The sequence below is a fragment of the Zosterops lateralis genome, assembly GCF_965231275.1.
Source record: "Zosterops lateralis genome assembly, chromosome: 12".
NCBI lineage: Eukaryota > Metazoa > Chordata > Aves > Passeriformes > Zosteropidae > Zosterops > Zosterops lateralis.
In genome coordinates, this window is record NC_139772.1 from 18,968,702 (window position 1) to 18,993,391 (window position 24,690).

The 24,690-nt window shown below is 40.8% G+C and overlaps 1 protein-coding gene across 1 annotated transcript in view; it reads left to right on the forward strand.

The window, feature by feature from the left end:
• CHST8 (carbohydrate sulfotransferase 8) overlaps window positions 1-23,265 on the forward strand; it is a 181,864-nt gene extending 158,599 nt beyond the window's left edge. Inside the window, exons 3-4 of the mRNA XM_083870075.1 lie at window positions 19,720-19,757; window positions 22,066-23,265. Of these exons, the coding sequence (XP_083726201.1) occupies window positions 19,720-19,757; window positions 22,066-23,217 (1,190 nt within the window). The 3' untranslated portion in view covers window positions 23,218-23,265. The remainder of the gene's footprint in view (window positions 1-19,719; window positions 19,758-22,065) is intronic.
• Window positions 23,266-24,690: the final 1,425 nt, after the last annotated feature.

Sequence of the window (24,690 nt, forward strand, 5' to 3'; positions counted from 1 at the left end):
TAAGGTTAAACGCCATCCAAGAGAGAGTATTTTTTACAGTTTATGTTCCTATTACTTTCCTTTTCCTGTATTGAAGGAAGAGGTTATCTGGGCAACAAGATTTAACAAAGATAGAAAAAAAATTAGATGTATTTCCAATGTTTTGTTATTAGGCCTTGCAAAAGAATTTAATAAGTTAAATTTTTCTATTAATGCAATTGAAAATTTAATGAGTTTCTTAATTTATTACTTCACAAGGCTTGAATTATAAAACAATAACGTAAGCTGCACTCTAATTGCCTGAATATGTCTGAAGATGGCAGCATGTTTAGGCTTTCACTTGAGCATCTAATCTAAATATATTAACAAATAGCACAAAAAAACCCCCATTGCAATTGTTCAAAGAGACATCACAGGATTGTTTTTTGGGACAAATAAAACCATTTTATTAAAGCATTATGCTTCCTGTTATATCCTACATTGTTATGGGGAATTTCCATGCTCTTTGCTTAATATTAATACAGCTCTGTGTCCCCCTTGAGAGCTTGTTAAGAAAGATTATTCCCACTAAACCAATAACCTGAAATAAGATTGGGCTGGTGGTACCATGGAACTTTAGGGGCTGAGGCAGGTCTTGAAGGCATGAAATGAGCTCAGCTTTTAAGTGTATCTGCAGCTGCACTCAGGTCTCTCTGCAGGAGCCAGAGCCTGCTCTTTGCCCTGTCCCATGATACCTTTTTCTGGAATGACTTTCCCATCCATTTCAGAGCATCCTGGGCTCTGTAGTTTCCAGGAGGTCCCTGTGCTGCTCTGCTGCAGGTGGGGACAGCCCCATGCCCTGTCCCAGCCCTCCCTGGCTGCCCTGCAGAGCCCTTAGGGCTCAGGTCACTGAGCTCATCAGCACAGCTCCTCACAAGGGAAAAAGGACATTTTTTACATTAAACTCAGATTTTGAAATGTATCTGCCATTATCCCAAACAAAAGTTTTCCTATCAGATAATGTTCAAAAAATATTTATATCTAACAGTTTTGTGCTCTTCCATGACAGTTTAATAATATTGTTAGCTATAAAATTTTTACAATACGTAGAAATTGACATGTTAGTTGACATGTTTCATATTGCATTAGTAGACTGAGTGGGTGGATTGGTTGATTTGGGGTTTTTTAAACATATTGATACTTCTGAAAGTCATAAAAAAATACATTCCAGAAAATACCATTATAAGAGAAAATGAATATTCCTAAAATGAGATTTTCTTAAATATATCTGGTGTTTTCATTCCATGAAAACTTACGCTCTAAGTTTGACTCAAAATCCTGTTTTCACCTGGATCTAAACTGAAAAAGAAGTAGTACAGTTTTTTATTTCGTCCTTTGGAAGAGAGTTTTGTTGTTTAATTACCTGTACATTTGCACCTTGTCACCTGGAATAACATTATTCATAAATTTTAATTGTTATTATGCCTGTCTTCCAGTCTTTCTATCAGGTGGTGATAAAATTGGGGCAGACCCAAAAGTTTTAGAGTTCAAGTAAATTCCAATTCAAATCAGCTACTTACAAAACATCTGTGAACTCTCACAGTGAGAATTGTTTTCTCTCCAATAGGACAATTGGCAGCTTTGTTGAAGGTCCCACACCTATGTGGCAAAAAGGAGCAGATTTTTGGAATTTCTGGTTGCTATAAGGTGTGCATCACTTCCTCACTGTCCTGCCTATGTTATCAGACCACTTTTTGCAAGAACACAAAAAACTCATTGCAAGTGATCTCAATGGCATATAGCAGTTCCTTCCTGAGGAAACAATGTACATATTTCAGAATTTTACATGCTTGTTGGTGGAGCTAAGTGATCTGGAGGGCTGTGAGGGACCAAAATGTCCCAGGTTAATGGCTCAAACCACTGGCCATTGGCAGAATCAACTAGTCTTTGCTGGCCACGGGCACAGGAATCCCCAAGGTGCAGAGGGGTGAACCCCAGCCCAGAGGGGACAAGCTGGGTTAGGAGCCAGGGAAGGGAAGAGACTGATCAGAAGCAGGTGCTACCAGGTGGAACAGGGTTTGCACCTCCCTTCCACAACTGGCTCAGCTCTAGAAACTCCCCTGGAAGGCCCAGGACACTGACACAGAGGGCTGGAGGTTTTCAGCCCTTTGCCATACCTGGCTCAGCTGTGCTGCTGGGAGAGGCAGGGCCACGTCTTAGGAGCGGCTATGAACCATCAGAGCCTCCCAAAGGGATCCACAGAGCAACATCAGACAGTGTAAAACTCCCCCAGGGGAGGTACCTGGATGTTCACACAAACATGGACCAGTATCAACCCAGGGAACTTTGTGTTCCATGAGCTTCCCCACCCCTGATGGATCAAGATTTCGGCCACTTTCACCATCACTTCAACAACCGGACACTGAAACTGCAACGATAAAACTTTGTCACTGCATCCATTGGTGACTTTTCTACTATTCTCCTTTCTGTCTCTTTCTTTCTTTCTTTTCCTAACTTCTTCTTCTCAGAATACATTGTACACCAGACTAGAAATTCCAGTCAATGCCTTAGTGAGGGCCTTGTTGTGCCTGGATACATTCGAGTTGTCTAAGTTTGAGTTTGCTAAGTTTAAGTTTGCAAAGTACCTTATTTTGGATGTTGTTTTAAAATTTGCCAAGTAACTTATTCTACCTTAATGTTCTAAACTTGGCAAGTAAAAGTTTGTTATTGAACCTCCTGAGAATTTTGTAAAAATTTCAAAGTAAGTCAAACAACCTTCCCATTTATCCATTGAGAGGATCAGGGCTGTGAATGACTAATTGATATCTAACATGGCTTAATTTCCTACCAAGAAAAGCAAAGGGTTTCTATCATTCAACATTCTGATTTTTTGTTTGGTTGGTTGGTTTTGGGGTTTTTTGTTTATTTGTTTTTAGAGGAGAATTTCTGTCTTTTGGAGGCAGGCTCAGAGTTTGACAAAGGTGAGAAAAAGAAAGATGCCATTTATAAACATCAGTATTCAAACTGTCTTCCCTGGCCTGTTCCTTTCTCCTCCCTCTAAAGACATAGAGGAAGAACATGAATAGAAGTAGTTGCAGGGTCTAACAGGGCCATTTGTCACTGCCAAGATTCATCAGTGATACAGGATTACAAGAGGGAACAACTGAAAGGTTAAGGATTTATCTAGAACATCTGAAATGGATATTAAACTGAGATTTATAGCAAAGTGATTAATGAAAATTAATGTTTTCTGCCTTAGCTACTGTAGTACTGAAAACAAAGGAACTTGTTCCCTTTCCAGGAGCCATCATTGACCTCTTCACTTGCTGGCAACACTTAGAGTAGATACGTATGTTAAACATTTTGCATTTTGACTTTACTGTGTAGAAATTTAGACAAGAAAATAAACATGTTCACAGGACTGGAGTGCTGTAAGCACAGAGGCAATGACTTCTGGAGATGACTGTGAGAAACAGGTTTTAGTGTCTAAATGTGGTTCACTGCCTGCTGAAGCTGAGACCCTCTGAGCAATAAAAAATTTCATAAAAGCTCATAAAGGCAGTTTTATTGGTTTTGTAGAGCCATGATCAAGATTTTCCTTTCAATATCTATCTGGTGATAAGCTTTTTTTAAAGAGTTATAGGCTTGCAAAGTTACAGGAGGTATTAAAAGACATGGAGTGAGGGAGTGGCTGGGGGGGCTGGGCAGGGCTGGGTTAATGGTTGGACTCAGTGATTGCAAAGGACCTTCCCAACCAAAACGATTCTGGTAAAGATCAATGAAAAACTAATGGCCCAGAGCAGAAGGGCTGCAAGCCTGACATCTTCATGCCTGTGCTGCTTGGCAGGTTCACTGTAACTCGGAGAGAGCTGACTGAGCAGGACTGAGCAGGACTGAGCCACAGAAAAACCTGCCTGGGCTGCCTTTCAGGGCAGAACCCAGCTATCAACTGCATGAGTTTCTAGAAGAACACTTTTTTAAAAAGTATGAAATCTCAAACCTGAAGTTTTTCATGTGTATTAAAAATAACAGCTTCTGCTACAGAAAGGAAGAAGAAAAACATTACTATTTCCATATTGGTTTTTGCCATAAGTGTACTTTCTCTATTTTAACCTCTGAATGTGGACACTAAAAATCAACTAAAACATTTTCTGCTCTTATTAAATTATGTTTAACAAGATTTGAGTTCTTAGTGCTGTAACATACCGTCTAAAATACTAAAGAGACTTTTAGTTAAATTAACAAAACATTTACTTGGAATGAAATCAGCAGTATTCTTATAAAAATATAGGATAAAATATGTTCATTACTGTCTCTCAAGTTCAATAAAGGTGATGCATAGAAGAATGAAATTCTTACTTAATAGTTTTGAATTAGTAGCAGCATTTTGCATGTCATGAATATCTGGACATCTATTTGGTTAAAGGAGCCATTAAATACAAGTAAATATAATTAGATACAGTTGAAACAAACAGTATTCTTCACCTGGCCCAGCATTTTTATATTACTTTATTTTAGTATTCAATAATTCTCTAATAACAAGTTCCTCAGTCCCTGTGTAGATTAAAGGCAAAAAAAAAAATCCCTATCTGGATTTCTAATTATTTGTAAGTTTATTGCTTAAACAAAGACACATACAGTTAAGGGAAGGCAGAAAAACATTCAAAACATTAGAAATCCTAATAGGCATTTCTCTTAAGATGTTTGCATACATTCATTTTGGCTACTGTGATGCCTTCAGGGTGTTGACAGAGAAGAAAGAGAACCCTGAGAACAAGGGAGAAAATGTGCAAAGCAGTAAAACAGACTCATTCCTTTTGGAGGACCCAGAGAGGAGATGGTTTAAGCAAAGATACTAGAGCTAGTCTTAGATCTTTGTAATCTTAACATAACAGGCAGGGATTTCTTTGCATTATTTTACTGACAAAGGTGAAATCATATTTAAAATTACTAAAACATATTTTAAAGAGTGTTGGTTATGCAGATTTTGAGATTATGAGCAGAAAGTAGTATTTTAAAAAGAAAAACAATAAAACTAATCTATATAACAGTCACATATCTTATCCACATCCAAGTTTATCTGAATCACTCTGCAGAACCAAATAAAACTTACAAGCCCTGCCCTAAAAGTCATTGAGGTGGTCCACATACACCAATCTAAATTTCCCAAGGAACATTTCTATTCTCTACATGAGTTATTCCACTGTGGCACTCCAGATGATACAGAATGTGAGGCCAAACAATTGCAAAATGATAATTGAACATCTATTCTGTCAAAGGAGTATGCCCATTGGGAAAACGTTTGTGCCGATAGCATGTCCATCAATGTTAACATACAAACACAGGCAGAACTTGGAAGAAATTCCAAGACAATTAAGGTGACACAAAACATGACAGGAAAACCTTTTGGGCAGAAGTTAGGGGGGAAATGAAAGAAAAGTAACTGTTCAGAAGTATTGCTTGTGGTCAGCAATTTAGTTCTCAGCAATTTCATAAGTTAAGGAGAGCACCCTTAGAATGTTTGCAGAGCACTAACCACTCCAGTTCTTGGTTAATCAGCTCACAGGCACTGCACTCCTCTGGGAGGGCACATCCTTCCTATTTTACAGCCGAGGAGACAGAGGCAGAGTCAGTAATGAGCCCAACGAGCCTCCAGACGAGCCAAGCCTGCCAAGCTCGTAACTTTATGTTACATGGGCCTGAAACCTCCCATGCTGCAAAGGCTTGGAAATTAAGCTCATTTAAAATATAACCAGCAAAACACAAAGTGATATTGTCGACATTAATTAACTGTCATGGCTTTAACCTCAGCCAGTAATTAAGCACCACTGCCCTGCCCCGTCCCACGGGGGTGGGAGAGAATCCGAGGAGTAAAGTGAGAAAACTGCTGGCTGAGATAAAGCCAGTTTAACAGGCTGCCGTGGGTAACCCAAAATGTTACTGTATTCCACATCTCTCTGTGCCCGACATTGTTACTGTGTCCTCAAAGCCCGAGCCACGGCTGGAAACGGGATCGGGGGTTCCTGGGCCCCTTTAAAACCCGCGGGTCCCTTGGGCTGAGGCGGAGTCGTTTGGCTTGGGGCTTTCCTGCCCCCTGGGGTCCTAACACAGAGCCGAGGCAGCTTAGGAGAACCTTTCCCTTTGGCTTCTCTCTTGGTTTCTCTCAGCAGGGTGCGTTTCTGGGCCCTGGCGTGTCCCGGGCGAGCTGGGGCGGTGTTTGTGCCTGAGCAGCGGGGAGCGGAGCGGCCCACAGCAGCCCGCTCTGCTGTCCCCTCCCGTCCCCGCTGTCCCCTCCCGTCCCTGCTGTCCCCTCCTGTCCCCTCCTGTCTCTGCTGTCCCCTCCCGTCCCCTCCGTCCCCGCTGTCCCCGCTATCCCCTCCTGTCCCTGCTGTCCCTCCCGTCCCCGCTGTCCCCTCCCGTCCCCGCTGTCCCCTCCCGTCCCCGCTGTCCCTCCCGTCCCCGCTGTCCCCGCTGTCCCCGCGGTCCCGTCCGGCGGGGCAGGCACAGCCTCCCCGGGTTCCAGCCCTGCCGGAGCCGCCGGCTGTGTCCCCATCGCCGCCGGGGGACCGGGGACGGGGCTGAGCCATTTTCTCTCTGCCCTCGGGGCCCCGGGAGCCGCCCTGGGGAAGGGGGTCACTCCATCCTTCTGGGACTGTCTTTGTCCCCGGGGAGTTGGTGAGCCTTGGCAATTTTGTATCTACTGATCATTATAAATAGTGTTATTTTTGCCTGTTGCTGTTTCTCCTGTTAGTAAACTTACTTTCTTCACTTACATATATTTGTATTTCATTTCTCCTTATTGGTGGAAAGGGGTCAGTTAAAACTATAAGGGAAGGCAACTCATTGCAGAGTGTCTGCCTCTTAAACTGCCTTAACCCAAGACGCAGGTAAAGCCAGGGCCATGCACACAAGCAAAGCAAAGCAAAGATTCCATTCCCTGCTTCCCATGAGCAGTCAAAAGTTCAGCAGGGTCCCATCAGGTGTTGGTGGTTGCTTTGGGTAAATGCCATCAGTCCATCCTCCCCCTCTTCCTCCTGTTCCCGCAGCTTTACACGTTGAGTGCAATGGAAAGCCACACACTGGAATATCTGGATGGCTTGGGGTCAACTGTGTTCCCTCCCAGATTCTTGTGCACCCCCAGCCCACTCCATCGTGGGGCAAGGAACAGCAAAGGCCTTGACTTTGTGTAAGCCCTGCCCAGCAGTAACTAAAACAGCCCTGTGTTTCAACACTGATTCCAGCAGAAATGCAAAATGCAGCCCCACAGCAGCTACCTCGGAGAAAATTGCTTCTATCCCAGCCAAAATGAGCACAGTAACAACCTCTGAAATTGCCTGACCCATACATAGCCATTTACTAACAGGAGATTACTTCAGAATTTTTCTTCCATTAATTCACTTCAAGACAATATCTGCTGACTTGTGATTTGACAAAATGTTTATTAAAACACACCATTATGAAATACAAAATTAGGCATTACAGAAAAGATCTCTTGAGGATGCAGTGTTGCAAAAATATATTCAGACTTCATGCCAGAGGTTCTGTATCTAAACTTCTAGGATATTATAGCTTCTCTGTGAAAATAAAGCACATAATGAATCATTCAGTCTTTCAGCAAGCTCCCCAAGCTAATCCAGCAGCACTAGGTGGGCAGCTGGGTTCAGCACACCAGCAAGAAACAAGCTTGGTAAGGACCACACTGCCTATCTTTCCCACAGTGTATTTCTTTTATTACAAATGTAGGTTGAAAGCCTGGCCTGAAGTGTCTGACAGTCACCAAGGAAATCACTCATATTGCTTCTTCCAGCACTTGCTGTCAACAGATTGGCAATTTCCCACTTCCTTAATGGGGGGGGGGGGGGGGGGGGCGGGGAAGGAAAATTATCTCAAGTAGAGGCTGGAATCTTGTTTACAAGCCAAATTTGAATCCATAGCTCTGTTTAAGAGGTACTAGATTGAGACCAGATTAAGCTTACTATAATTTTAATTATTTCATTTTATTAATGTAACATATTCATCTTATAAGATTACACCCCTGCCCCTCATACAAAGCATAGAAGTGAAAATGCACATTTCTCAAATTCCTCTGGGTAAAATTGGCTTGAGAGATTCTCTGACGAATATGCCCCAAAGAATTTCATTTTTGTGCAAGCAAACCAAATACACAAGAAGTTATGGGAAGGGATTTGGGGCCATGCTGCTATGCATTTTCTCAAAGTAAGTGGAATCTTTATGTTCTGAATAGCAAAAAGTATAGAAAAGCTATCTGAAATTGCTCATGATGTGCCTCTGCAAGTTTTAGTTTGTTTCAGCTCTACAAAAAGTTTAGAGCATCTTTGAAAAGAGAGTCTGAGATTGCATGAAAAGCATAAACCCAATTCCTGCCAGAAGGCCTTTGTCGCCTCAGATGAAAAAGAAAATCTAAAAGGGGTAAAAAACAGCAAGGCTGGATTTGCATGAGGAAACAGAGACAGACGTTTAAATTCATTCTAAAGAATGATGCAAAACATTTTTATTTCTTTGTCCTTATGCTTTTGACATCTTCACTTTTTGGATAATTAGATCTTTTCCTACAGATATTTATGACAGTTTTGTAAATGCTGTCCCTTTTTATGCAAAGAGAGAAGACTGGAAAAAAGTGAGAGTGTGTGAAGTAGTGGTGTTCTTTTCCATGCCTGTTCCTGATGGCTTTAGCTTTTCTTGAAGCAGAGACACAAAGAAATGAAAAATGAGACTAAAAGTTTACTCCATGTATTTTTTAACACATACTTAGTTCATATTATATTATAGTTCTCCCAGAAGTAAAAAAAAAAAAAAAAAAAAAAAAAAAAAAAAAAAAGTCACTGACAATTTTATCCAATATTATTTTCTTCAATAAAATTTAACAGGAAGAAACTTGCTTTTGCAAGCTCATGGTAGTTTTCAACTGATTTCAGAGGAGCAGCACTAACTTCCCAATCCTTTCAGGGAAAAGTACAGTGAGAAGAGGCAGCATGGAGTAGAGAGATTAGGAGAGCAGTTTACCACTGCTCGTAAAAATCCATCATGTATTGCTGCTTGCTCATGAAGGAGCTGATCCAGGACCCAGTGAAGTGAATGCCAAATTTTCATATTTGAAAAGACAATGCTATACAATCATAGATAACTATTGCTTAAGCAGAAGCTGCTCTAATACTGCAAAAAAGGGAGTTTTAAACCCATGCTTCCAATTCCAATTCTCAGAGTAGCAAGTCTTCAGACAGAAGAGTACAAAGGTTTTATTTTTTTTTTTCTGAATAATGAGTAATAAAACTTAGGGAACTCAGTCAATTGAGTAAAACCATCTTTTTTTCCTTTTTCACCCAATAAACTCTAAGACCATGAAAAGATCATCAAATGAGATTGTCTAATGTTTACACATAGAGTAAAACTTTTATGCATCCTCAAAAACACAAGATAGAAAGTAGCTTGATGAGAAGTCCACATCTGAAGCAAAAGAGTTGCATCTCAGGTGGAACAAACAGCCAGGTCAGTAAAGGCCTGCAGTACCCCACTTTTCTACAGCCCTGGGGTTTAGGCAGCACCAAAGCAGAGGCAGCCAAACAAGGGATCATGTTGAGTTGCACTGTGTAAGCTCACAGCAGACAGTGCTTCACTGTCAGGAACAGCTCTACCTGGCAGAGTGCTGCCTCTGAAGACTGAAACAGAGGGCCAGATTGTGTCAGACATCCCTCAGCCAATGCATAACAGAGAGAGTAGATCATATATAACTGTCTGCAAGGTACTGAGTGAACCGTGGTTATAATGAAATGCTCTGAACAACAATTGCCATAGAAAAGCTATCAGTGAAATCAGACACATTCACACACTTTCATCAGCTAAATGAAAGTTCCATTCCTAACTAACCACATTCAGCAATCAATTGGCTGTTTGTATGCACTAACTTATAAAATCAGATTATTCAATTGTCATAGCAACTGTATCCCAAATTTGGAGTGTCAGGGTATATGCAAACAATCCATCTCTCATTGCATACAGCCCCTCCTTGGGGGGGTACTACACTACTTCTACACCGGAGTACTAGAAAAACCAGCAAGTGCCATTATGAGTGAATGAAAAATGCAGATGTGCCCATAAAATGGCAGTGGCAGAAGGGTTCTCACTTCAGGTACCACTGATATTTCTGACAGAGAGAGGTAACTACACTAGAGCCCTCTGCCTCCTGCATCCCAGGCTTCCTAGGAAGGAAACAGGGAAGAGTGGCCAAATGGAGAACATCTGTGTATTCTCCCTGCCAGACAGATGTGACTCCCCTAGAAGAGCAGTGTATCTCAGCCAGGTGTGTAGAGGAACAGAACACTCACCAGTCCGCACAGAAGGCTGTTTTCCTCTCCCCACATTCCTGAGGTGCACTGCCACACCACTGCTGCAGCATCTCCTTTACTTCTCTGCCAGATCCCAAGTTCTGTGTTGTGCAGAGGAGGGGAAGGAAGTGGTGCAGTGTAGCCTGGCAGAGGCAGGCACCAGGACAGTGAAGAGATGAACCATGTGGGTAGATGACAGCTATCTCTGTAGCAGCAGCTCCCTGTGCTCCCTGACTGAGGTATTCACAGTCAAGTGGAGGTAGAATGGAGACAAGAGTTGTGCTGGGGAGTGCACAGGGAGAGAGGCACCAAAGGCTTCCCTCCAATGCCAGTACCAAGCTGCAAACAGATCAGTCTGGGATATCCAGTTTCTAGTGGTAAGGGTTGTGAACTGAAACTAACAGAGCAAATGTCCTCCAAATCCCACTGCTGCTAGATTGTCTTTCAATGTTCACATGATATAAATCTTTGTTAAGACTAAGCCTTATGTCCTGTAAGCACCTGAACCTCTCAGGCACACACCACATGAAGCATTAGGTGTCTTCAGTGAGGCATGTCCATTTTAGACTTTCCAGGTGTTCCACTACCAATTTTCATTGAACTTTGCATGGCCAAGGAGAAAACACGAACATCAAATTGCCTCTTTGCTGATGGAGAAATTGTGAATTCCAAAAGTATTGGAACATCTTTAAAAGGCCTACCTTTAAAAATTATCAAGCTTACTAAAACTCAATACTAGCACTTCAACTCCTCCTACCTACGTTGCACCTCAGGTCAAGTCCTGGATACCATCTAATGTCACCTGAATCCTGGAAGTAGTCAGTTTTTGAGCAGAACCATTTCTCCCTCAGTGATAGGAAAATCAATTCAACACACTATTCTCATGCAACCATGTGGTTCTACCCATCAGCCACAAAAATCTGGCTGAAGGAGTGCAAGAGAGCTCCTTAACAAGAAACAGCCTTCCACAAAGAAGAAGCTGAAGGAGTGCAAGAGAGCTCCTTAACAAGAAACAGCCTTCCACAAAGAAGAAGAGTAGAGCCAGTGGGAAATGACAAACAGCAAATCGCCACTGCCCTTCAAGTGCTTGGTAATAAAGAGCTGGCAAAAAGCCCAACAACTTACACTGAGCATCCCAAGAACTGCTTCTTTCTCACAGGGCATGAATCAAAGTCTGTCCAATTGTCACCCTTCCTGCAACAAGTTTTGTAGATGTCGCAGGGTGTTAATTTTTTTTTTAATGTTCCATATTGACCTCTTATACTAAGACTTGTCAATGATCAACTATGAGAAGAGGAGGAAGGGAAACTTTATCAGTTCCAGTTAATTGATTGTAACATAATAATATGCAACATTTGGATACACATCTGTGCTATTTGATCTACAGTCAAACTATCAAAGCAGTGAACTTCAGCACTCAGAGGCATGTCTGTGTAGATGTACTTTTTCAATTTTGCCTGCAGCCTTCTCTCTTTCCATTTGCACTTTCTTTTCCAAAGAAACATCTCTGCAGAGTGACATGAAAGCAGTCCAAAATTCCACCTGTATTACTTTGTTCCCCCTCCACTAGAAAGACCAGTGAAGCTTTCGTGTCCAACTTGCACAATGTCTTGAAATATTTCTGGGTTCTGGATGAGCTATTCTAACTAGCTACATGAAGTCAAATTACATGAAGTGCTTGCTTGCAATCCATTGAAATTCTTCTGGTTACCTGAGTAGTTCTACAGGCTACTAAATATAAATGCAGTGTTAGATTTTAAACTTTAGCTTTTACTTTTTAATAAATCTGGAGAAGTGTAATGTCCTTGCCAAAGTCATGCTACTAAGGCAATATGCAAATATTAAATATGAGAATGAAGAATAACGAAAAGGTATTAAATAGAAATTGCAAGTAACTGCTGACAGTGCCTGAAAGCTAATGATGTTAATTAACAGTATTCCCAGGGATAGGTCCAAAGAAGGAATGGGAGTGCAACAGAACAGACTTGACTTTTTTGGGGTTTTTTATAGAATTCTTATTGAATATAATTTAAGTCAGAAAATGGCAAGTTCTAATTAGTATGGCTAGATAGCAAAGAAGAAAAAGTAAACAAGCAGTTCTATCTTCCTCATAATAAATTCACAAACAGCTCCTCCTATTCTTTCAATAAAGCCTCCAATATAAATGTGCCATGTCCCTTCCTTTATTGGGTATCATGGAAACAGAGTAAGTTGCATCATAATTTAGTCAAAAAGATGGATTCACTTTATATTAGAATATAAGACCATTCTGAAAAAACACAATAGTATGTGTTTTTCTCAAAGAGTTCATATACCTGTTTTATTACTATGTTGCAAGTCAAAGAAGTACAAGGATTTCCAAATCCCAGTTAATAAAAAATCTTTTTCTCAGTCAGTTTATAATCTCAACAATAGAGTAGAGGACAGTTAACAGCCCCATTGCAAACTCTGGATGTAAAATTATAATTTTCTGGACAAAAGTAACATCACAGATTCAGACAATACTCAGTTACCAATGTCAGCTGTGTAGGTAGTGGGACTTACCAGAATGACACAGCAACATTTTATTTGGTTCTGATTCAAAAGGACTCAATTCCTTTAAAATGCTACTATTTTTGTTTCTTCTTCTCTCCTGCTTTCACTTTGATGAATAAAAAATTTTGCAAGGCAACCCATATCAAACCAATTATTTCTCACATGAACATGTTTTTAGAATAATAAAAAAATAAACAGCTTCAAGAGATGGTATTTCTGACTAGTACACAACACAAAAATATGTACAGAAAACAGGCATCAGTCAAGAGGTACAAAGCCTTTATGAAAGGGTGTGTTGGTTTTGAATGCCCTGGATCTTGGTAGCAGGGGGGCATGGAGGTGACTTCTGTGAGAAGCTGCTGGAAGCTTCCACCATGCCCAGCAGAGCCATTGCCTGATGGATCTGGGGATGGACCTGCTGCTGGCCAAGGTTGGGCCAATCAGAAATGGTGGAAACACATCTGTGATAGCAGATTTAAGAAGGAAATCACAACAAAGTGGGGGCACAGCTTGAATTCCAGCTAGAGAAGAGGAGGAGGTGAGAACATGTGAGAGGAACAACTCTGCAGGCACCAGGGTCAGTGGAGCAGGAGGGACAGGAGATGCTCCAGGCAGCAGAGCTGGGATTCCTCTGCAGACCCTGGTGAGACCATGGTGAGGCAGCTGTGCCCCTGCAGCCCCTGGGGACCCACAGGGGGTGGAGAGATCCACCCACAGCCCATGGGGATCCACAGAGATACAGAGATCCACCCACAGCCCCTGGGTATCCACAGGGGATGCAGAGATCCACCGACAGCCCATGGGGATCCACAGGGGATGCAGAGATCCACCCACAGCCCATGGGGATCCACAGGGGATACAGAGATCCACCCACAGCCCCTGGGTATCCACAGGGGATGCAGAGATCCACCGACAGCCCATGGGGATCCACAGGGGATACAGAGATCCACCCACAGCCCATGGGGATCCACAGGGACACAGAGATCCACCCACAGCCCATGGGGATCCATGGGGGATGCAGAGATCCACCCACAGCCCATGGGGATCCACAGGGGATGCAGAGATCCACCCACAGCCCCTGGGGAGGTGCCCAGGCTGGAGCAGATGATCCCTGGAGGGGTCTGTGATCCAGTGGGAGACCCAGTGGAGAGAGGGGGCCCCTTGTAGGGCTGCACCCCAGGGCACAGTGACCCACAGAGCATCACTTTGGGAGGGCTGTGTGCCCCTGGGAGAGGCAGTGCAGCTGCTGTTCCTGAGATGGAGCCAAGCTGGAGAAGTTCTCAGAGCTGTCTCCTGTGGGAGGGGCCCCACAGTCTCACAGGGGAAGGACTCCTCTCCCAGAGCAGTGGAAAATCTCGGGTGATGAACTGACCAAACCCCTGCCCTGTCTCCCTGAGCTTTTGGTGGGAAGAAGGGAGGGGTCAGGGGACAAAAAGGAGTTTTTAAGGGCTTATTTTAATTCTCATTATCCTCCTCTGACTTTGTTGGCAATAAAATTCACTTTGCATCTCTAATTTGAGCCTGTTTTGCCCTTTGGAGTATTTTCTCCTGGTCCTAATCTCAACTCATGAACTTTCATTTGTTTTTTCCCCTCTCCTCTCCCCAGCTGTGGCAGGGAACTCTTGTGGGTGCCTGGCATTTGGTCATTGTCAATGGTCAGTGTCAAACAAGACAGGGGGGAACAACAGCAGGAAGACAGCCTGGGTATTTAGTCTGAGAAATGTTGTGTAGGCATAGACACCATCCTCAGGTGGAAGCCATATCTACAAACAGCAGGTACCCAGCTGCACACGCTGATTTTTACTCCAAGATTCCCTTCCTGAAAAAGCCAAGGCCAGCCATGTGTGAAGGTGGCTTAAGTTAAGCTGCCAAGAGGGACACAGCACCTTGGCTATGAGGGAGTTAATGAGGGATCAGGAGGGAAGCAGTGACACCATGGCAGCAGCTGTGACTCAGGACTGTGCTTCAGAACAACTTCATGTAGATTTGCTGGTTCCAGCATCTGGGATCAGCTACTGGTGCCACAAATCAACTGGGAATACCAACTTCTTTGACAGCATGAAAGTCCTCAAGAGGCAAATATTAAAAGTCACCTAATGTGTGTACTGATCTGTGCTTTGGCTCCCCGATTTGTAATTTTTTCTTGTTCAAACTGATGGATGAACTGAATGCTTTTAATTATTTCCAGGCTATGCCCTTCAGAATTGCATTGCTTTCCCTGCATACAGTACTTCTGTCCAGAGACTCCCTTGCTTCATTAAGATGGAAAGTCATTTCTGTTACAAAAAGCCAGAGTAATCGTGTTTTAATCAACTGAAGTGCACACAGGCTGCTCCCATCCTAAGCACCCCATGACACGGATGCAGGAGCACAAGGCTGCATTGCTTGCTGCCTATTGGCTGGAGGAACCCCAGATTTGCCTGCTTTAGAAATGACACCCACAGTTTCACTCAGATCCAATGATCTCTGAAGCTGACTTGGACAGAAAAGGCACAAGAACAATTGAAAGTGATGGTGTGTTAGCACAAGACTAGCACAGGAGAGGAGACAATGAGGCTCTATTTTTGGGAAATGTTCTACTTCACCACAACTGCTTAAGAATAAGCCATCAGTGAGAGTTCAAAATTTCTCAAACAGATTGCATTTAAAGTATTAGAAATCGTTTGCCTGACAATGGTAGGATTTAAACAAAAAGCTGAGAATTCAGGACAAATGTGTTACCTGAGTTACAAAGGAACTCACACATGAAAGAAAGCTCAAAGAGACTAAAAAACCCCAACCCTCAGCAGCCTGGCAAACTTCTTATGTCTTCCAAAACTAGGGGGGAAGAAAGAAGCTCTTTGCTCAAAGAGCCATGATTAACTACTTAGAGCTCCAAAGGCCTAGTTTGGAGACTGGGAAACAGCCACAGAAACATTCCATCATTTCCCCCAGTGTAAAGGGAATAACCACCAAACGTGTCTGGCAAGGGCTGGACATGAAGCATCTAAGCCAAGCATTCTCTGTCAGAGTTTGCCCATGTGTGGGAAGTGACACCACACTTGGAGCTTCAGTGGGGACTCAGAGGGATCAGATTATGCAGATTCACTTCACAGGTTTGCTTCTTTCCTGATGTACAATTTAAGATGTGCTACTGCTTTGCTAAGCCTTCTTTACTTGGCCTCATTAATTCCATCTGTATTAAAATGAGATACTGTGTGCAGCTTAGATGGAACTTTTGAAAGCATTTTTCCAAATCAGACTGTAATTTTATGTTAAAAAAAGGATTTATAGCACATAGTTAAAATAGACACACATATAAAGTCTGTTCTAATTAGGCCTTAATTTTTGTGGAAAATACTTTTATTTTAGAGGTTTATATATTCCAAAAGTATTCCAGATGTGTATACTGCACCTATATTTTATGCAGATGTAAAACCAAATAATTTACTATGGCAGCAATCTTTAACTAAATTTCTTTATTTAGTAATTTAATTCAAATATGCAAACAATTACCAGAGTAAATTAGGATCAGATATGGGCAGGTCTTTTTACACTGTATGAGCTAAGTTTAAATTAAAAACAAATAAACAAACAAACAAAACTATCTTAATTTTCTGATCAGTATTTTTAAGAAAATCTTCTTCCAGCTAAATTTTTTTCATACTTATTGGAATTCTGAGTACTAGTCTATTAATTATTCTGCAATTAAATACACATTGTTGTCTCTGAGAAAAGACCTAAGACTGGGGTGTATGTTGATAGGACACTTGACAGAGATATTCCTGGAATGCCATAACAGCTGTTCCAGAGAAAATTTCACAAATCTGTTTGAATGAAGCAAACAAGGGCATTCTGTGCACAGAAGCCCTGTAAGGGATGAGTTGCAGATGCAGACTTACCATTTTTATTTAAAAATATTTCAGCTGTAGTTGAGTCTCAAAGCAGAGCAAAACACCAGAGGCAAACCAAAATTAGGTCTTGAAGCAGCAACAGAGGAGAAAGCAGAATGGTAAAGCTATACAGTATTACACAGGGAAGATGAAGGGCATTTTATTGTGTTGCTAGTAGCAGTTGGAAAAGAAAATAAAGAAAAAATAGCTCACAGTGGGTTTCACTGTGTAGTAGGACTGGACAAAACACAGGTCAGGCTCAAACCTGGAAAATCATGGTCACACAAGTGGGAAAGAAAAGAACACCATGAAAACCACCATAACAATCTGTAATTGAGAGAATGAGTCTGTCTCTGCTATTCCCTCTGTGTTTGGGCACCAGTGAGATGTTGGTCACCATCACATCTGGCACCTAAGAGTGTGATCACTGCCTTCAACTGCCAGACACCAGTTATTTATGATCTAAAATATTACTCTTTTGGCAATAACATCAAGGGCCTGTGTTCAGCACCCCCACAGGCCTGGTAAAAAATATGGATAGTAAAGGTGTAATATAACAATAAATTTAGATTTTGATTAGTATAATAGATCTGTGCAATATAACTTCCCTGACTTCATTGCACTTAAGAGGTTTTTATAATGTATATTTAAATCTAAAGTGACAGACTGTATCACAAGAAAGACAACTAAAAGAAGCCAAATTTAGATGCCACAAATTCAGAAAACATCAAAAAGATTGGCAAGTGCTTCACCAAACATTTATATTAAGCAGGAACTATTGTTCTGATTACATCTTAAAGCCAGTAAATGAATAACCATCTTTTTAAATGGTTACTCATCTGCTCCTAACATTTATTTTTTATTTTTTCAAAGCAAAGCATATCAGTACAAAATATTAATCTCTCAAATAAGTTATATTTATTAAACACTACTACAAAAACATAATCATAATTAACCACAAAAGACGCAGGTTTCATACCAGCTCTTTGCAGTTCTGTGGGATTTTATTAATAATTATTAGTTGTGGCACCAAATTTGAGAGGTAATTACACAAAGTATGTGAGTTTGCTACAAGGTACCAGAGCTTGCTTTAAGTCAGAACAAATGAAGTAAACTAACCCTAAGTTACATTATAATTTGGACAAAACAAATGCTCCAGTATTTGTAACTGATTCCGTCTGAAGTACTTCCCATTTTTTTTAATAAGTGACCAAAAGTCTTTCCTCACCTATTTAAGTTTTCAACTGTAAGAAGCTCAAAATACTTTTGGAATGGGAACACATCATCCCCATCTTACAAGTTAGGTAACTACACCAAGTAGTTGTATTAATGATGCCTTAGAGCAAAGGCCAACCTGCTCAAATAGCTTAAAATTAGGCCCTCAGGGTTAGCAAAAACGAAGCGGTTATATTTACTGACAAATACAACATTTTCATGGTATAAACAGACCACCCATGCTTTAGTATCTGTTGTTCCAAAGTGCTGGTGCTCAGGTTTTGCTGGAGGTTTTGGACAGCAGGTTCCTGCTCTGCCTTGCTCCTTAATGCTTTACACAACAGTAGAATAAATGTGATTTTTTAACTGATCAGGAACTAGAGAACAGCTCAGGAGCCTCTCCTGAAGCCTAAAGGTACAGAAGAATCAGCCTCAGGTCTCCAGAACCCACACAGGAATGCTACAGACAAGCTCTATTTCTCTTTAGTAGATACCTTTTGACTTTAATTTGCAGCTAAACATTTTTGAGAAACAGCTTGGAGAAGGCTTAAGACTCCTTCTGTAAGGTGTCTAGAGCTTATTTCTGATTAAGTAAAAATAATATGCTCTTTACTTTTAATAGTCATAGAATCACAATATCCCACACAACCTCGAGTTCATGGCTAACAAATTGCAGAAGTGGAGTTAAAGCTCAAACATAAACCAAAATCATCATGAACACTGACAGAGGAGCTCTTGGAACATAGAAATAACCAGAGCAATTTTATTTAGAGTCTAATACAAACATCAGTTTGTAGATGTGATTTCAAGAATAAAGCATGACTGATGATCTAAGCTGGACTTGTTACCTTAAGTGCAGTAAGTCACAATGTGAACCATCATGCAAGGTGTTTCTGAGAGCTTTCCTGGCACTATGAAAATCAACCTGATGAGTCTGAGCTTTCACTTAACGATGTGCAAGACCTTTAGCTGTAATTGTCCTTGTCCAAAAGGCTGTGGATTCATCATGCAGGCTTATTAAACTGAAGTCTTCGAGCAACATTGACAGTGATGACAACAGTTCTACCAGTTGAAAAGCCCCAAACAAATGTCATAATTCAGTAGTGTTTCCATTATCCATTTCTGTATTATTAAGTTATAACAAAGGTTATGAAAGAAACCCTACACATCAGCTAAAGGTGCCATCTAAGATTTTCACATCTTTATTATTCTATTTTCAGGTAAATATCACTGTAGAAGTCAGAAGATCAGGGAAAATATGATTCTGTATTGTTTGCCTCTCCAAAAGTGTGCAAATATTATCTCACACGTAACTCCACTGTGTGTTGCCTTTACAGCAGAGTACTCCATGCAAGCTGCTATTATGATTAAGTACTGTACTACCCAAAGTTCCAGGGTAGAAGCCATCTAGCTTTGGATAAATACACAAAGGACAGCTTTTTTGGTTTTTTTTAGATCTCTAACCTGGAATCACAACTTTCAGCTGATTCTTGTTCTGCTACTGGCCTTTTAACTGAGGTTAAGCAATCACTTTTGTTCCACTTTTCTTCGTCTCCATTTCCCCATCTGTAAAAGGGTGAAAGTCATAGAGTCTTTCACTGCATTTCACAATTTTAATGACATTTATACATAAAGAGGCCTTTCAAGGATTATTCTTACTATGAAATATACATTAATTATTAATTTATTGGTCTATTTGTCATTGCATTAACAACACTTGCTCTATCAGTCTAGAAGAAAAGAAACTAATGTTTTTTTATTTCTAAATAATTACTTTGCTTTCTTTCTTTGTTTAGGGATAAAATATAACATGGGATTCCAGCAACCAAAAAAAGTAAGTTTTCAGAAGTACATAAAGAAACTTGTACCCATATTCTGAGTGTGGAGTATGGATGAAGATGGCTCAGATAAGCCCACTACACCAGAGATGAAGCACCGAAAAGGAATGATGCATCAAAAGCTTAGCCATGAAAATGCAAATTTTCCTTTTAAAATAGGAATTTGATAAGCTATGCAACTTCAGTTTTATGAGTTTTTTCCTAGACTGGATATTGCTAAAAGATACTGTAAACTTTGCATATATTAATATTCCGTATGAAATCTCACTGATCAAATTACTGCCTTGAGAGGTACTTAAAAACAGGCTAAAGCGAAATTCTGGTGAAATTCCTCCATCTAGTGGCTGTCAGGCTGCGCGGGGCCGCCTCCAGCCCCGAGTTAAAGGACAAGAGCAACACGTGCAGGTGCCATCACTGCCCAGATCACAGGGACTGACAGCTCCTCTGCAGCTCCAGCCCCACCTTCGGCATCTGTACACTGACAGAAGACATTCAAGTTCCCAAAAACTCCAGGGTCATCATCAGCGTCATTAAAGGTCCACAGTTCTAGGAAGCCTGAATATGATAACCTTTAAATATCAGCCGTGTCATGAGTTAACAGCATTGGATTACAGCCAGTCTTGTAAAGGGTAATATTTAGAAATGCATCTGGTATTTACAAAGACAAACACACTTCTGACTACAGAAACAACCTCTGAAGACTAGGGTAGAGTACAACAATCACTCCCAACATCTGAATAGTGTTTTGCATAACAAATTATCAGTTGGTTTCCCAGTCTGCACACCACCTTCACTACCAGAGCATCCAGCCTCAATTCTGCAAGTGTCCTAAAACTTGTGTTTAATATTGATCTATTGTGTTCAAGTTGTGTACAGTAATTATCAACATAAGCAAGTCACCTACAAAATACTATTTGATTTTTTTTGTTCATCATCAATGTTTTTGTAACGAATTCTGAATCTCTTTTCTGAGACTTTATTATTCTCTGACCCTTTAACAAGAATGACAAGATATAACTTCCATGAAAGAACAAGTTTGTCACTTGTTTGCATTGCTTTTTTCAGACAACAAAAACTTGTAAAAATTGATTAAGATTTAATCTGCCACACTGAAAGAGCAAGACCCTTCTAATCCTCAACTGTATTTAAATTAAAAATCACACAGTATCTTATTTTTAAGCCAGTTTTTAATTCTATTGGGAAAATATGGAAAATCAAAAATTTAAATTTAAAATTGCAAACTCTAACTAAATTTTTTGGATCAGTAATAAACATTCTGCAACTACATATGCCCCTCTGTTGAAGTACTCCATGGTAATTCATATGCTACTCTGATCCAGATGACCTCAAAATGGGGATGACACATAGAGAAACAGTGACCAGAACCTAATTTTAATCTTACAGGCATAGACAGGATTTTACTCAGCTACTTTGAAAAGCAGGAAGTAATGAAGCACACCTGGGCTGTATGCAGGAAATCTTAACAGAGAGATCTCCCAATGGAAAAGAGCAAGTCCCAGAAGGCCTTACCCACAGAGCTGCTTTACTGTCTCAGTTTTTGCTGACCTATTCCCAGCCACAGCTTCATTCTCACCTCTTTCTGCTTCTCACCCAGTGTCACTTGCTCTGTTCACAAGGCTCACCTCACTAAGCCTCCCTTCATGTCCCCTTCATGCTGCTCTCACCAAACACACTTCTCGTGTCCCAAATCTCTGTGTTTTCACTGACATCCTTCCTGTTTCCCTCTGCCCACACTTACATCTCACTCCACAAACTCTACAAACCCCCCTGCCTTCCCTGTCGGGCTTCACTCTGTGCCAAACTGTCTTCATTGCAAAGATAAATTACTGAAATGGGCATGGTGGTGGGAAACACACAGTCCAAACAATCAAACAAACAAACAAACAAACTCTTCAGTTTGTGTGACAACGGGGGAAATCTGGAATAATTAAGCAAGTCCCCAAAATACTCAGATACCTTTTTGTAGAAATTTCAACAAAATCTAAGACAAAAGTACCTGTCACGGTCTGGGTAGAGCACCTGAAATACAGTAATACAGTTAAATCCAAATAGGAACTAGAATTCACTGGAAATTTAGATCAGGTTCATCTCTGCCCTTGAGTTTCACATAAGCACAGAACAAGGTGATGAGAAGAGCCCATACCACAGTGCAGTGCTGAGGGCCCATGACAACATGCTTTGTTGTACAGTTCTTAAAGTTATGAAAGATCCACATGAAGTTGTGCAAGCTTTAAGTAGTGACAATCTCTCATTTACTAATATGTTTAATCTCTTTTTCCTCAGCAGGATTGTGTTTCCAGCAATAACCAGGATACAAGATTAAGGAAAAACACTGCAGACAGAGCAGCAACAGTTAAGCAGAGCAATTCATTAGAGCCATCTGAAAGTGTGCCCACCAAGCTTCAAAGCACTGACAGAAGGCAAAGCAGCATCATGTTTGCTATGAAAGATCAACAGAAAAGTGAAGAAATTAATTCCATCAAGCTCCATAAACGCAGGAGGAGGTTTATAATTAAAAAGAGCCCAATTCTGATTTCCATGAACAGCTCCATTCTCAACCTGCCCACACTTAAATATGAGGATAGAAACAACAGCAAGTGGAAAAGTCTCTATCAGATCCAAGGAGAAAGGAAGCGGATTATGAGGGAAACTTGTTCCAAATACAAGAGTAATAACAGAAGGATAATCACTCCTTACCACGTGTCTAGAATATTTGTAGAAGATAAATACAGAGTTTTATACTGTGAAGTACCAAAGGCAGGCTGCTCCAACTGGAAGCGGGTGCTGATGGTGCTGAACGGGCTGGCCTCCTCCACCAAGGACATCCAGCACAACACCGTCCACTACGGGAACTACCTGAAACGCCTCGATGGCTTTGACCACAAGGGAATCTACCACAGGCTCAACACTTACACAAAGATGCTGTTTATTCGTGAGCCTTTTGAAAAGCTGGTGTCTGCCTTTCGGGACAAGTTTGAACATCCAAACAACTACTACCACCCGGTGTTTGGAAAAGCCATCATTTCCAGATACCGTGTCAATGCTACCAAAGAGGCATTAAGGACAGGCTCTGGAGTCAAGTTTAAAGAGTTCATTCAATATCTCCTGGATGTACATAGGCCAGTGGGTATGGATATACACTGGGATCATGTCAATAGGCTTTGCAGCCCATGTTTAATAGACTACGACTTTGTTGGGAAATTTGAAAGTATGGAAGAGGATGCAAACTTTTTCTTGCACTTAATTGGTGCTCCACAAAATTTAACTTTCCCCAAGTTTAAAGATCGTCACTCCAATGAAGAAAGAACTACCACTAAAATTACACAACAGTATTTTGCACAGCTTTCTCCTTCTCAACGACAACAAAGCTATGACTTTTACTATATGGATTACTTGATGTTCAACTACTCAAAACCTTTTGAAGATTTATATTAATTTGAGAGCCTGGATATTTCCAGTCTCATCAGTTGAATTGTGTGACAAATCCAGGTGGCATCTGTTTATACATACTTACCTGTTTGCAAACAATGGGTTGAAGAACAGGGAAAATCCCAAACCAGAATATAAACAGATGTTTACACCTTCACCTTAATTGCCTCCTTTTTCAAATCATACTTTTTCTATAATTTCTCCATATGAAACGTCTGTACGTATATGTAAAATATGTCAGGGCCCCCAAATAAAGCACAGAATTTTTCAGGCTGGTGTGGCCTGTGTTTGCACTTGGGGGACAGTGTGTTTGAAATGGGGGAAACACAGCTGGCAATTCTAAAGTGCAGCCAGTATTTCAAGCTCTCTACTGTTCAGAAAGTAAGTCTGAAAGTGATGGACTAGCAAGAAATAAAATACACTGAGTCATATTTACAGTGTGTTGAAATGTGCAAGGCATGAAGCCATGCACAGGCCCTATGGGTTTGAAGGTGGATGTTGATCATTGTTTCCTGATACTCTTAAGTTAGTTAGAGAGAAAAGGTCTAATCATACTTACACTGCTCATAAACACACTGGTGAAAACAACTAATACTAAATGACCATGCGAGAGCAGTATTAAGCCAGATGTTGCAATTCAGAGTGAGGATGTGTTCTCCCTCTTCAATATTTCCCTTATGGCACGTTCATCTGCAAAAAGATAAAATGCAGGCGAACATTTGCATCTTTATAAGTGTTATTAAAATTCTTTTAATCCTTTGCATTAACATAAATCTCTGGTTTAATCTTCATAGTCACCAGGAATATCAAATCTTTTCATCATAATAACAAGCAAGAATAAATGCCACTTCCTGCCCAACAGGGTAGTTCTTTTCATTGCTGCAAACAATTTGCACTTGCTAATTTTAGTAACAATTTTATCTGACTTAACATGCAAAAAATATTTCAGGTGTTTTAGTTCAATTTCTATGCTGGAGAGGACTTTCTCATCTCTACCACTGTCTTGTGAGAATAAAATACTTGACATTCCACTGGTTACTGTCTCTAATCACAGAATATTCTGATTTGGAAGCGACCCACAAGAATTTTTAAGCCAAACTCTCAATGAATGGCACATACAGGAATCAAACCCCCAGCCCTGGCATTATCAGCACCATGCTCTGACCAACTGAGCCAGTCTCAGCTCGGTAAATTTTCCCCCAAATTCTGTATATACAATCCTTGTTTACATGTCATTTATCCACTTGACATTATATTTAAACTGGCCATACTGGAACAAGGATCAAACTCCATCACAATGCCAAAGCTGGACTACCCAGTAATTTCTAGAGTTTGTATTTCACGGCCAAGAATTCCACCACAACTGGCACTCTACAAATGTAAATACCTAAGAAACAACGCTTGTTTCTATCTGTTTCCAGGTTCAGATCCCCATATGGATAGTTTCATGTACCACAAGAACTGGCATTAGAGTTTCCC